At 39.7% G+C, this 15,382-nt stretch overlaps 2 protein-coding genes across 3 annotated transcripts in view; one reads left to right on the top strand and one right to left on the bottom strand.

Moving 5' to 3' along the window:
* EDNRA (endothelin receptor type A) overlaps window positions 1–2,172 on the bottom strand; it is a 44,482-nt gene extending 42,310 nt beyond the window's left edge. The window contains exon 1 of the mRNA XM_027652721.1: window positions 1,966–2,172. Coding sequence (XP_027508522.1) covers window positions 1,966–2,172 — 207 coding nt within the window. The remainder of the gene's footprint in view (window positions 1–1,965) is intronic.
* Window positions 2,173–12,129: 9,957 nt separating this feature from the next.
* Window positions 12,130–15,382, top strand: part of TTC29 (tetratricopeptide repeat domain 29) — a 192,612-nt gene continuing 189,359 nt past the window's right edge. Inside the window, exon 1 of one of the 2 annotated variants that reach the window (XM_027652945.1) lies at window positions 12,130–12,357. Coding sequence is in view for 1 of the 2 variants with exons in the window: in XM_027652941.1 (XP_027508742.1) it covers window positions 13,337–13,340 (4 nt within the window). In the remaining variant the exon portion in view is untranslated. Of the gene's footprint in view, window positions 12,358–13,321; window positions 13,341–15,382 lie in introns of those variants that run through there. The other variant, XM_027652941.1, reaches the window with a different exon arrangement.

The raw sequence follows: 15,382 nt of genomic DNA, 5'->3' as shown, positions 1-15,382 counted from the left end.
AAGCCTCATCTCCCTCCTTGCCATCTTTTAGGATACAGCAAGTCAGGGGGGAGGCCTGTAAAAATTTCACAGAGTTTTTTGACTTGGGGATTTAACAGACAGCTTCTGGTGAATCTTGATATGGTACCTTAAACTCTCTCCTTAACCTGCAACTCTTTGCTGCATCTCTGCTTGAGGTTTCTGCCTCTAAGCTGAGTCAAGGGAAGTGTTTGAGGTTCAGCCATTGTAATGTGAAGCCCAGTGTTTTAGCTTTAAACACTGATGAAAACATATATATCTTCTCCTCATAAATAATAGGTTTGGAAAAATGCAAAGCAGAACTAGTAGACATGTGTGGCTAGGGCTCAAACCATCACATCACAGGTCCGTTTGATTTTTGCCTGTAATTGCATAAGCCTCCTAAACTTTGTTCTGCTAAAAAACCAAAAAGAAGCAGAAGCCTCACTGACTTTATGGATGGTAAATAAACACAGGGTCACACGCTCACAAAAGTTTGGTTTTGGCTAAAGAAACTTCCTGTGTCACATTTCCCAAGGACTTTATGTCATATACTAATGGAGGCATTACATCCTCAGAACATTTCTGTTGTGTAAGTGCTGTTTCCCATTTTTCAAGGGTAGTTCAAGGTACTGAAACATCGTTTCCTTTTAGAAGTTTTGGGATGACTTGCATGGATGTAGTAAAACATCTGAGCTGCAAAATAGAGCATATTTGATTTGATCTCCTAGTCTAAGCTGTGGAAGTTTTGGAGGACTAGAGCACAAAATGACCGTGTTATGCCTATGTGTTTGCTCAGCACTCCCACTTGTAAGGCTCTGGTTTCAACTGATTATTGTGTGCCAGCTTTTAACCATTCGGCCTTGGCACTTCCATGGCATGTTTTCCCAGTAAGTGTCACTATTAGGCTGAATGAAGCTTTCCAGAAACAGCAAAAATGATTCAGCTTTCTAAGATAGGAAGGTGAAAAAATATTTTTTGCCCATGTGTCCAGAAAACACCTCATAGTCTCTTCGTTAAGTAGTTATTGATATTTATTTATTTATTTTGAATCTGACACATGAATTGCTGTGGTGTCAAGGATTTCCTTATTTTTTCTGATCTGGGAAAAAAAGTAAATTTTGCATACGTGCTGACTGGAGCCTTGTTAGAGTCTGTCATATTAAATTGGCATCTATGGACAAAACAGAGGATACTTTGAAATGCCTGAGGGATGGGATGCCATCCAGAGAGACCTGGAAAAGCTCAAGAAAAGGATCCATGGCAACCTTATGAGGTTCAACAAGGCCAAGTGCTGCACCTGGGTTGGGAAAATCCCCAGTATCAACACAGGCTGGGGGATGAAGGGATTGAGAGCAGCCCCATCAGAGAAGGACTTGGGGGTGCTGGTGGGTGAGAGGCTGGACATGACCCAACAATGTGTACTTGCAGCCCAGAAAGCCAATTGTATCCTGGGCTGCATCAAAAGTAGCATGGCCAGCAGGGTGAAGGAGATGATTCTGCTCCTCTAGTCTGCTCTGGTGAGACCCCACCTGGAATGCTGCATCCAACTCTGGGGTCCCCAGCACAGGAAAGAATGGATGCAGAGGAGGCCATGAAGATGATCAGTGGGCTGAAGCACCTCTCCTTGTGCTTCAGGCTGAGAGAGTTGGGGTTGTTCAACCTGGAGGAGAGAAGGCTCTGGGGAGACCTTAGAGCACCTTCCAGTACCTAAAGGGGCTACAAGAGGTCTGGGGATGGACTGTTTAGGGTCTGTTGGGACAATACAGGGGGCAATGGTTTTTATGCTGAAGGAGGGTCGACTTAGACTAGATTTGTCTAGAGGAAATGTTTTACAAGGGTGATGAAACACTGGAACGGGCTGCCTGGATCAGGTGCGACGGGGCTCTGAGCAACCTGATCTAGTTGAAGATGTCCCTGCCCATTGCAGGAGGCTCGGACTAGGGACCTTTAAAGGTCCCTTCCAACCCGCCAGACCACCGTGTGACTTTGTGAAACCTGACGTCTCTGTGCCTGTCCCCGTCTCGCCTGAAGCACAGGGGAGCGCTCCTTTACCGGCAGCACCGCTCGGCGGTACCCGGGCGAGCTGATGCGACGCTCGGCGCAGGGCCGCCCTTCCCTGGGGAGATCTCCCTGTCTCCTCGCTTCCCACGGCGTTTCCCGCGGCGGGCGCATGACGGCGCCCCGGGCCCGCCGCTAGATGTCACCGTTGCTCTTCGCCGAGTTTTCGGCACCCTCACACCGAATTTCCAAGTGTTTCGTGCAATCGCAGAACCTTTCAGGTTGGGAAAACACCTTCGAGATCATCGAGTCCCACCGCTAACCCAGCGCTGCCGAGCCCACCGCTAAACCATGACCCTCAGTGCCACATCTGCGTGCCTTTTAAATACCTCCGGGGATGGTGAGTCCCTGAGCAGCCTGTTCCAGTGCTTGACAACTTCCACGAAGATATTTTTCCTGATATCCAATCTAAACCTCCCACGGTGCAACTTGAGGCCATTTCCTCTGGTCCTGTCACTTTTGACCTGGGAGAAGAGACTGACCCCCATCTTGCTACAACCTCCTTTCAGGTAGTTGTAGAGAGCGATGAGATCTCTCCTGAATGTCCTCTTCTCCAGGCTAAACACCCTCAGCTGTTCCTCACAAGATTTGTGGTCCAGTCCCTTCACCAGTTGTGTGACCCTTCTCTGGACTCATTCCAACAGTTCAATGTCTTTCCTGTAGCGAGGGGCCCAAAACTGAACACAGGATTCAAGGTGTGGCCTCACCGGTGCCGAGTACAAGGAGATGATCACTGCCCTGGTCCTGCTGGCCAAAAAGCACACCCAGGTGTGTCTGACACAAGCACCCACGCGTGGGGTAGGTTTTGCAGAAGTGCTCTTGGGGTTGGTTTTATCTGGAACTGAAATGGTTTGGAAGGAGTTCTCCTGCCTATGGATAAAACCTTTAAAATCCACATCCTGCACGGAGTACACTATGCCTGAAGACCACAAATGGAAATAATGGACTTACTCGAGTCTGTTCTTACTGGAACAAATTATGATTGTCTCAATGCCAGAAAATTAGTCAATACCATTTAATTAAGTTTATCTTTGACAGAACTTCACGTTGCCATTTGTTCTAAAGTAACGTGTCAGGTTACAGTTCCCAAGCTGGTACAAAAGCATAGAATCATAGAATTGTTTGGATTGGAAGGGATCTTTAAAGGTCAACTAGTCCAAACCCTTTGCCACGAGCAGGAAAAATGGCTTACGTTTTGATTCAAATTTTGAGGGTTTGTCTCTCCCCTATGAACTCTGAAAACTACATAGATGAGTTTATAACATATTGCATTCAAAAATTTGGATTAACAAAGTGTTCTTAAGGCTGAAAAAATCAAGCACAGATGTTGTATGTAACATTGTCTCTGCATCCTGTGTTTTCTCTTTTCTTCAGAAGTAGTAATACTATGTGTGCAAGTGCACTGCTTATTTTGCCCTGTGTATTCTTTCATCTTCAGCTGGGATGGCCTTTACTTCATCATCATTCAATGCTTTGTTTTATCTGCATTGAAAACAATGAGATATAACATTCATATCCTATGATGATGACTGAATTAGTAATTTCTTTGTCGACACTGTTGTAATAGTTTACAATATCTATATAAAATCATACTATGGGTGATTTTGTCCAGGGCAACCTGGACAGTGTTGTGAGGCAGAGTTTAAAATTGCCAAACTACCATTAACTTTGGTGGTCACAGTGAGATGTCTCGGAAAAGCTTTTCAAAGCACTCTGTTTTTATACTATATTAGGTATTCAGAAAGCCACTATAACACATTAAACTTTGGCTGGAACTGTGAGTACTCAGAACACTTGGCCAGATGTTTCACATGGGATGTGTAAGAAGTGAAAACTTAGTGATGACCAGGTTAGTTAAGCTTTCTGTTGAGTCCTACCTTGTGTTACGTACAAGAAGCAGATATGGTATCTCGTTTTTTAGGCAGCATGCAACTGTCTTGATGCTAAGAGTATACTATTTTTTTTTTCCCCTGTAGTGATCTCCTTAATTTACCACCCATTTTCTGCATTATTGAAGAAACCCCATACAAAGAACAACAAAAACAACAGAAAAATAAATGTGACAAAATTATAAGGACAAGAGCAGTTGTGATCACTGTAGAGCAAAGTGCATTACAAGGAGCATGCACAGAAAAGAGCACATTAAAAAGGGACAGGCATTTGTAATTTTCATACTGCTTATCTTAATAGTTTCTTTACTCTCAGGCATAATACTCTTTTTAATACTCTGTGTAATTCCCTAGCTTTTTAGAAAAACCAAATGAAAACATCAAGCTAGATTTCGGGGAATCATAACACCCCCCCATAGGGGTCATCAGCAAGATGGTAATCTTTGGATGCTTCTGACAACCATCTGCTACGTGAGCTAACAGTGTCATTGACAGCAGTTGCACGAAGTTATTTTTTAAACTGTCAGTAGAAAGGAAGAAAAGGTGTGCATCCTATGGGTTCCCTAATGTCTTGCTGGGAGTCGAGAAATTTTCCCATACCATCCAAGTACTTGGGAAGGAAGTCCTGGCTGATTGACTGGATCCTCAAAGACTGAACCTTCTCCCTGCCATTGTGTTTTGTCCCACTATTCTTCTTCCCTGAGTCCTTCATCTCATTTCTCTTTGTCACCAGTAGCTACCTTAGTGCTGTCTCCAGTTTTCTGGCTCACTCTTGATTCAGCTTTCCTTGGTTTTCTGTCTTCTGAGCCCAGTCCTCTCCAGTATTAGATTAGATCAGCTGATATCCCTTCCAAACCTGCAAGTTTCCCATTATTTCCTGACTCTTATCCCAGGTAGTACCACACTGTCATTTCTTCCAGCTCCAGTAGTAGTTTCTCTCATCCCATTCTGCACAACAGGGTCCATTTTAAGTCTTGGAGCCCTTGACCATAGGGCATTTTCCTGAATGTACCCTCACTGCAAGCCAAGTTATTTTCCTGCCTGTATTTAAGTTAAGTAGGTTTTATCTTCCTGAGGAACTTTACCTCTTTTCTTCAGTGTACTCTGCCTGAAAGATCTCAGAGAAGATGCTTCCTTATCTGTTGAATGAGAAGCGAGTGTAGTTGAGGACTGTCTTACATTCTGTCTCAAATTTTGTGGTTAAATCAGCTTGGTCTTATAAGGAGACAGAAACCAGACAGCATGTCTTCCAGCTCATTCCCTTCAATGTTAGGTGCCCAGATGATCAGACCATCTTGTTTGAACTCTTACATGCTGCAAACCCTTATTTTTCACTCGGTTAGTGTGTACTGGATCTGATAAATTGAATTTTGACACCGAGATGATCATAGTTCTTTAAATGAGAATTGGAAAGCCTGAGGAAAAACATGCAACCACACTTGGATGAGAAACAATGTGAGTTGCTGCCTTTGTCAATACAATGGTGTTTTTCTGAGAGCTGACATGGTGACACTGTGTAATACAGTTATAAACCCATTAAGCAGATGGAGTTATACTATGTGATGCTTCTGTCGTGTTTCTTGTTGCAGGGTTTTTTTTCACTATATTCTTCTGTTTTCCAGAAAGATGTAGGACATGAAAATTCAACTGCAACTTTGAGTAGTTGTGCTGTTTTCTTTTTTATACAAGCAGAAATGAGGAGTAAACTTAATTCTCATTAAGCGGAATTTTATTTGATCCTCTCCTAAGTAGAATTGAGTGCCATTTAAATACTCCATTATAAACCTACAGAAAGCAAATAATGTCACTGAGGATATTAGCTGAAAATGCGTGAAAGTTAAGGATTGTGTTGAGTAACTTAAGTTACTCATTGTTTGTCAACTTTTATCGACAATGAGAATATGGGTATTTTACTTGGAAAAGCCTTATAATATTTAGACATTGATGACTGGTGAAAGTTAATCTAAGGAGGTCTGATTTATATGGGTTTATGCCTCGTGCCCAGACAACATAACCGATTTCCAAAATTTATGTTTTCTTAAAGCTGTATAATGTTTAATTTAGAAACAGTTTCTTTAGTACTGAATGCATTAGTACACAACATTATCAGTTCAGGAGCTGGGGTGTTCAAGTATTTTTGCCTTTGAAATACCCTAATGTTTGTGAACTCTTTCAAAAACTTTGATTTTAAAAAACCCTCTTCTGAAACAAAGAAGAAACACACAGAAGTTTTCCGACTTTAAAAAAATAAAGTTACTTCAAAATTCTAATTAGGGTCAGCAGCTTAGGTGTATAGAGGAAGGTGATGACTGTGTTTGGGTTAATATTATTATTTCTCTTCTTTTGAGAAAGCACCTGGAGACCCCTTTTGTGATCAGCTCCCCACTGGGTATTGTACATACACATAACAGCCTCTGGTATGCAGAAGGTCAGACTAGAAGGTGTTCAAGTCCCGTCTGGCCTTACTCTATGAATAATAGAAGACATTTGCTACCCAATGTTTACAATGAAAATAGACCTGGCAGATGGTGAGGAACCATGGAGGTACTCTGAATTCATACTTTATAGCCAGCTAACGGAGACTGATAGGCGACTCGCCCAGGGTCACAGAGAAAGTTGAGTTAGTACCAAGAGTTAGATTGAGCACCAAACAAGTGGCTTGGCCAGAAGCCTGGCCTTTCTTTTTCAGTCCCTAGTACTTAGGGACTTAGTGCAGAGGCTGGATGCCATTGCCAGCTCCTCTTTAGTTCCTTTTGAGAAAGTAAAACTGCTATGAAGCAACCTTTGCTGTCTCCACCTGGAAAGGATGTACCAAGGCCCAGCATTGGAGTGACTGTAAATGTGCTGGAGCAGGACTTAGCAACTAACTTCTTCTCAACATGCTTAACGAGGGCAGGAAACAGCCTCATGCTAAGCAACCGTTTTCTATTTTCACTGTAAAGATGATGGATTCATAAGTGCATTTAGCAAACCGAATAAGCTGACTTTAGCAGTGATGGTTTCAATCAGCCCTTTGGACTGCCTGTGTCCAAATTTTAAATCTTTGCAACATCTCTAAGGATTCTCACTATTCATAAAGTTGGGTTTTTTCTGCCCATCCCAGCCCCTTTGCTCTGCCTTCCGTTGTCCTTAGAACAGACTCTGCAAAATACATGAAAGAGGGAAGAAAATGCTGCTTCAGCTGCTCAGTGGTTGTGATATTTGCCCAGAAAAGCTGGAGTTTGGTCTGACTACATGGGTTTAGACCTGTGTCCCAGAATAATGGTCTAGTTGCTAAGCTCTAACTCTCTGGGCTGGGGCTGTGCTCGCTTCCCTTTACTTGTCAGTAAACATAGTGGGTGTCCTGCTTATTATGCTGGGGGTTTTTTTGACTCTCATTGCAAAGAATGTAGGTTTCTCCACATACTAGGATAAGGGACACAGCAGCACTTCACAAGGAAAATCACTTAACCCAGTGCTTACAGTCTCAATGGCTTGCTTGGTATCACTAAATTCCTGTTGACAGAGTAAGCTGCCCAAATTTGAAATGGTCTAACTGAAAACTAGTGGCCTCATGTTTGCTGATTTTTCTGAAGTTTCTTTCCTGAAAAGTGTAGAGAAACCAATGAGTGCCCTTAAAGAGTTTCAAAGCATGAGAGAGAGAGAGCACAGAGGGGAGGGCTGATTTCCTGCTGGCTTGTGCAGAGAATTTCCCATGCCTCAGGTTCCAAAGTGTTAACTGGAAACAATACATCTCACATGGGGGAAGGCAGAAAAGAGGAATATTTGTTATTCTCCCACACATATGCAAATCTAAAATAACTGTCTGGAGAAATGAACTCAGTTATAATAGCTGTACTAACCCAAAATGGTTTTAGGTATTTCAATTTCTGTTTCTGTTTCAGAGGAAGGAGAGCTACTGCTTCCTCCCATTTTAAATCCTAATCTTATGTGATACAAAGCAAAGATGTAGTGAGAAGTGAAAATGATGGTGAAATTTTCCAATATTCCCTCATTTGCTTTTCCTGGATCTTACTGCGTTTGTTACTGCCTGAGTTGTACGCAGACTCTGCAGCTGTTTTTTCTCTTGTGTACTTATGATCTTTTTAATGTTCATTTCTCAAGTTCCTGGGAATACTTATAAAGGGACAAAGTTGAAACGCAGTTAGTGGGGGGTTATTTAAGGCTTAAATTTGGTGTCAAAACTTTGCACATCCCAGACCATAGAAGTAACCAGGGTAAAAACTTCTTTCACAGTTTCTCTCACATTTAAACCACAGAAAAGTCTCTTTATACCACAGTAGCAATGAAACCACAGTCAAGAACTCAAATGAACAAGTGCTCTAATTTGCAGTTTTGAGTAATCTGGGTTTGGAGGGGGTTTTCTTAGGGTTTTTGGGTTGGGTTTGGGTTTCTTTTTCTGGTTTGTTCTCAACCGAAATGCTGAAGCAAAATCAAACCTTTTTGTTTGAAAAAGATGTGGTGTTGTTTTGCACAAACAAAGACGGTTTTATTTTGTCAGTCTGTGCACTAAACAGGCGCTGGTCTTAATGGATAACATATTTTGGGATTTCTTATTTGTAAAGGAAATACTAATATTGAAAAAAAACCTAAAATCCATGTGGAAATCCCCTGTCATTTTTTCATGTAGTCAAAGACAAATAAGCATTGCACTGAGCTACTTGTCATTTGATTCCAGGTGTGTTTTCCTGTTTGCTTCACTGGACGCATCGAGGTTGCTTTATGTTGCTATCATGGAAGTTTGCATCTGTAAGAGATTGTGTGCTATATGAGGGATGTAGATAAAAATGAATAATTTGAAGAATACAAAGATATAGCTGCAGTATGTACAGGTTTATGTGCATATTACGTATTTGACACCTTAACTCCTGCTTAAGACACAGGCGAGTCAACCACTGTGAAGCTGGAAAGAGTTTGGAGCAGCAATTTAAGGTTCACATACTGTTGTTCTTCACTCCCGTGGAATGCCTTTGGGAAAATACTGTACATAATTGAACTGACTGGTGCAGTTTCAGTTGGATCTAGTTAGTCTATGCACAGTTTATCCATGGACCTGAATGTCAAAGAAATGTGGGTGGAAGATTAGCATTCAATTAATACCTCAAAAAAGTCTTCATCTAAATAATGTTTAACATGTTTTTTAATCACATAGTTTTGTGTTTCGAAAGCTTTGATGCAATTCATCAGCAGACAGTTTGAGGGATGTTAATATTTTTCAAAACTGTGTGATGTTGAGAGGTTCAAGATTGTCTGGTTCTTAAAACGTTAAAAAAAAAAAAAAGTACAGAAACATTATTGAGGATGTGTTCCATTTCCAGGAGAGGGCAAAAAAAAAAGGAGGAAATCTATTATTTAAGAAAGAAATACAGCCAGTGTGATAAAAGTGCCTTCCCACGTCTTCTGGCCAGGTGCTACGTGCATATAAATGTTTCACGTTAAGCTTTAAGATCAAGGAACAGTCTGTGGGGAACCTTGTTTCCTGGAGATCTGCTTGCTAGAGTAGCTCCCAAGTACTGACTTCCCATTTTTTATTTGGTTATTAGGGATGAAAGGCTACATCGTTTTCTGGAGTAGCGTTCCTTGCATGCCATTATCTTTGTCCACAGCTATGAAACATGCATTTCCATAGGTTCTTGTGGATACTCAGCTTAGCCACTATCACAGCTGCTTTAGGGAAGTTTAATTCAAAGGATCACCTTTATGTTGCACTGTGGACTGAACAAAAGATATATGGTTTCATTAGCTGAGAAACTGTCTTTTTTACATGCAGCTGAGTATAATGGGTCTCCAGCCTATCTAATGCAGGGCACTCTCTGTTACTACTGAAAAGGAAACTTTGAAAGTCTGATTTTCTGACATGATTCACTCTGGGCAATGTGTGTGTGTACATGCAGCCTTATGTGTGTAAATCGCTAGGATGAAGTTTTGCACTCTATCAAGTGTATACAGAACAAGGAGAAAAAAAATGCAATTGAAATCCATTTGTACTGAGTTTGCATCAGCAAATCGTCCCCATGATTAGGAATTCCAGCACTTACTTATTCATCACAGCTACCCTGCATAAATATGCCTTCCTCAAAATCCAAACTTTTTTTAAAAAAAGGTTGGCATGATTAACAGATGTTTGAAATAAAACAAGCTTAGCAAATAAATTTTTTGGCTTGGAAAAAAATCCTGTCTTAACTACTGTATTTTGTTATGTAGCTAATTTTTGTTTTTCTGGTAAATGCTATCAACAGGAATGTTTCTGAAGTTCAAAATAAGACATTTGCATTAACTCTTCCAAAAAATCACCTTAAAAAAGTGTAATAAACAATTTAAGCAAAAAAATTATTGCAAAATATTATTACCAATATAAATGACAGAAGTTTTTAAATGCTTTTTAATATTTGCACCAAGAACACATTAAGGAGAAAGAGGAACATTCATTGCAAATAAACATACATGGCAAAACTCGAATTTAAATTCCAAATATTTTCTGGTTTTACATGCAGACACCTCTCTCTGGAACACCTCTCCTGTGAAGACAGGCTGTTTATATCAGACAAAACTTCCTATTTAGAATTTGATCTCACTTTACCTTTAACATAGAACGATGTGTGCAAAGAAAGCCTTATCATCAACTTTTAAAGCAAAATAAGTGGATTTTTTAAAAGTTGCTGTTTAAAAACGTGATGTCTGGGAAAGTTTCACTTTGATTCCTAATCTAAGACTTAGCCAGCTAAAATGCACTGACTATAACCAACATCACCGAACCTGTTGTGTTTCTTCATCCACTGTTATTTATGCCACTTCCATGGAAAAGCAAATGAGCTCCATTAAGAAAGTGACTTTAGCTGAAAACAAGAGGAAGGACTTCCAAGTAATAGAAGATAAAGATGTGATTTCAATTATTTTAGAGGATAAAGACAGATAAAAGCACAGCAGGCAGGAACCTAATATCCATGGCAGAGGATGGAGACAGAACCTCTGCAGGGCCCATTGCCAGCATCTCTTTGTCACAATAGGTACTTAAGTTTGAATACTGTTTTTAGGACATTTCAGTCATTGAGAGTTTCTGAAACAGTCTAGGAGTAAGAGTTCAAAGAATCAGCACATTTTCTCGCAGATTTCTTACACTTGGAAGAGAATATAGTCCATCTGACACGAACAGAAACAAACACTGTTGCACTTAGGCTTCTCATTTGGCCATACATTTCATTACTTCCCTGCCTCCAAGGATGTGTTTGAATACTACATTGAGGAACACTTCTGAACACCTTTATTGAGAAGAATTATGCATCCTTAGAGTTGTGTTATCAAAGGAGCTTGAATTGAAATCTCCAGTACCCTCTGTTTTAATATATCTCATTGTCTTTGTATAGCATGTCAGAGTGTTAGAAAAGCTAGCAAGAATAAACCTTTTCCTAACTTTCCTGTAAAGCATGGGGGTCCTGTTTCTGAAAGTTTTAAGCTAAAATATCTCTTTTGGGGGTCCTAAGATACCACGTTCTACTTTGCTCTCTGCCTCAAACATGTTATTTTGATCCAGTAAGCATTTTGTTTACTTAAACTCTCTGTCATGTATTTCATGACCTGACATGAACTGAATATCTGGTGAGCAATTCTGATCTAGGCTTCCGTATTATGTGAAGCTTATGTCCTTCTTTCACACCTTTATATTTTTCCTTTCTGCATGCATTCTCTTTCTAATTTCCTAGGTTTCTTCTGGTTTGTTTGGGTTTTGAGGGGACTTTTTTGGGATTCTTTTTGGTTGTTTTTATTTTTTTCCCTCCAGAAACCTTTTTTATTAACTGTGAGTATTTAACATTTTCCATGTTTTCCCAAACTTGTCTTAATCTTAACAGAGTCATCAAAGGGAAAGGGAATATTTTTATTTCTTGTATTTCCTTTTTCTTACCAAACTCTTCCCCCTTTTTCTTGTTTCTAATCCTTTGCTTTTGATTCCATCTTCTTTTCTCTCTGTCTCATAGTCTATCATCTAAACTTTATTTCCCTTCTCTACTTCTCCTCTTTCTTAATTTATCTTTAGTTACTCCTATAGTGGTGGTGATTTTTTTTTTTATTCCTCCAAAATATTGAATAGTTCTAGTTCTATTTTTTTACTAATTCAAACCTGAAAAGTAATTGATTTGGTTGGGTTTTTTTAATTTTTTAGGCTCAAAAATCCTTCTCAGTTTTCAAGATTATAGAGGCACAAGTTGGAGTCTTGTACTTCTGAGGAAGGATATACAGTTGCTGGCACTTGCCCACTCTGAGGAATAAGGATCTGCACTCAAAAAATAAAAAGGTAGAAAACAATCCAAAGTGAAGAACCCTAGAGGACCCCCCTTGAGGGCTGAAAGCACCATGTCCCTCATGTGACAGACACTCCTTTACACTGTTTCTAACAGGTTGCAGTTACTGTAAGGTAAGCCTTGCTTATTGGTAATGGTTTTTTGTTGCTGTTTGTTTGCTGTTGATTTGACAATGGTTTGGTCTGTTTGTAACTGTGAATTTCAAAGCCGTGTACTGGAAGGGAAAGGGAAGCTTTATAAAAGTGGTTGTTCCTGCTTAGAAGGTGTACTCTGACATACCCAGAGCTTGGCTCCAGCTTAATGTGTCTTCGTGCCTTCCCTGCAAATCGAAGTGCTTGGTCATTAACACAGTGAGTCACAGTAATGTGTTATGATCTGATCTGGCATTTATAAGGAAATAGAGTGTCTAGCCTTGGATACCTCTCCTCCAGGTCATTTGTCCTAGTGATAAAGAGAGTGCTTGCTCCCCAGAGGAAGCAAAGCCGCCCATTATGTCAGCTCACACCCTGGAAAAGGCTCCTGATTTCAGTGCCTCTGTTTGTGATGTGCTCTCTAAACAGGGTCAGTGTTATAACTGGGAGGGGGGAGCAGTTTCAGCTGTGAGTGAGTGCTCGGAGAAATGGTATAACTGACTCTGTCAGAGATGAATAAAAAATGTAGACAAGCTGGCTTGTTTTATATTCACTTTTTTTAAAAAAATACATATATAATGATTTGTTTTCTGGATCATTGATTTATATGCCAGACAGATGAAAAGCAAAATTTCTATGATGCCTTTATCATTATTCTGACAAGGACTGCTTTTAAGTTAAAGACTGATGAAGAATGCCAACTTTTGACATTACTAGAACAGCCCTATCAGCTTTAATTTTCTTTTGTTTTCTTCTTGTCAAAGAAAGGCCATTAGAGATAAATTATGATCTCAAACTGGTTAATCTAGTGACGTGCATTTTTTTTTCCCCATAAATTGCCCTAGCCAGTTTTATAAGGTGTTATATAACCTCACAGAGAAACAAGGCACAGAAAGTAGAAATTGCGAATATCAAATGTCATCAGTCTTTTGGCCAGAGGTTCTGAAACCACTGGAAGACCATGGGTGAGTTGTCCACAGCTGAGCCATTGTGTCATATTGCACAAGTTAAATGTTTGAACCCATTTGTTCTGTTTGGCTGTACTTCTGTGTGCACAGTGTTCCTGGCATGTCAGAGACCGCTAGAGTGTGCTCAATTATAGCTCTGAGCGGCAGCACATGTAGGGGAGTGCATAGGGGGTGTTCAGGGTTGCTGAAAGTTTATTTTTTCCACTAAATTAGGGAGCTAGTGCTCTTGTTGTTATAGATCAAAGTTAATTGACCTCATGCCATTAGCATCAGTGGAGTTACAGCACAGAGTTTAAACAGAAAGCTGTGGAGTTTAATTTTGACCAGGCTGTGTGTGTACGCTGAAGTTTCACGCTGCAGGTGAGGAGTGGCAGTGCAGAGTATGAAGATTTAATGCAAAAGTTTGCTTCTTTGGATCACACTTGGGCTCTAATTTTTTCTGTTCCAAACCTGCCTTTTCTCACTTTTTCTTCTCTTTTCTCTATTTTCTTTCCAGCAATTTACTAGTTTGATGAGTGTTCAGCCACAATGTTTTCTATAAAACATAATTGACAGCTAATAATAATTTGCACCTCTTTAGTCTGGCATAGTGTTTTCAAAGCCTTTATAAACATTAGCTGAATCAAGCATCACCCAATCAAGAAGGCCAGTATTATTCATGTATTTTGACAGGTAAACCAAACTAGAAAACAAAATCAGATAGTTTCCTTGCAACCACAAGTCTGTGCAAAAGCCAAGACAAGAACACGTATCTTCTTACATCTCTTCCCCTGCTCAACCATAAAATGTTTGGGTTTTTTCAAATATGTATATGATTAGCATTGTGATTAAAAGGTTATGATTGCCATTCTTTTGGGAATAGATAATATGACTTCTTTCAAGTGTAATATAACATCCTGAGTATGTTATGATAGGACTGACACAAACAGAGTTAACTAAAAAATCCTCCCTGCAGCTCAGCTGGGTGTTAGCACAGATATACAAGGCAATATGTGAAGTGAAAGAGAGAAACAAGGATTGGAGAAGATGTGAGAAGGTGAGAAAATGCTGGTAGAATCAGCAGAAAATTGAGAGAATGGCAGAAAAAAATAAGGAAGAAAAATGGGAAGAAAGAGGAACCAGGCTGGAATTATTTACACCCAGGACTAAATTATATATAAGCAGGATATAATAATTAGATTTTATTTAGTAAAATAAGAATATAGAACCTAGAATCACACAATTTTGAAATAGAAATAAAAATCATGTTTCCTATCACAGTATGTAAAAACTGCTGTCAGTCTACTCTATTTTAATGCAGAATGATAAGGGAATAGAAATATTCTGCATGCTTCACTATCATGATGTGATGTTATCTATCAGTGTGTGTCATAGCATATCATATAATATATCTATGTGTTATCAGTAAACAGAAAATATTTTGAGAGAAAATTAATTTAGCAGCGAATAGTAGCATACCCATAGGAGAGAGCCCCAAATAACAATACCATGCAGAGAGTTATTGTAAATATAATCACCCTATTTTTTTTCTTGTAGTTTGTATGTTTGCAGTATCCTCTTTCAGGGTTTTGGTATCACAGAATAACTGTTAGAGTTTAGTCACTTTCTGCTCCAGTGATTCCATCTGCTGGAGATTCAATTGATTTTTCAGATCTCAGCATAAGAAGGCCCAGACTGTGCCCTATTGCCTACGAGTGTTTGGTGGCACCAGCAGTAAGGGATGTCAAGACAAATGCTTTTAGGACAAGAGCAATGAAGATGGAAATACCACAGAGAGCTTTACGGTTTCACGGAACTGCAGACATTTCCTTATTCTGAGCAGTTCAAAATGTGGATTTGGAAAGCAAGAGGCTTTGTACTGTAGGATCTTGCCTTCTTATTGCTGTTTAAAACAAACAAAAAAAAGTGTGTTACTGCTCCTTAATTTGAAGCAGCATTCAGTTCCTTTTACAGTTGAATTTAATGCTCAGCTCTTTAAGCATGAAATTAATTCATATTGTTTTCCTAATCCTATTAAAAGATACTCCTGGGAAGTTTAT

The sequence above is a fragment of the Corapipo altera genome, unplaced genomic scaffold, assembly GCF_003945725.1.
Source record: "Corapipo altera isolate COAL_440 unplaced genomic scaffold, ASM394572v1 69, whole genome shotgun sequence".
Lineage (NCBI taxonomy): Eukaryota > Metazoa > Chordata > Aves > Passeriformes > Pipridae > Corapipo > Corapipo altera.
Note: the sequence above shows the minus strand (reverse complement) of the source record. Positions and strands in the feature narration are given on the sequence as shown.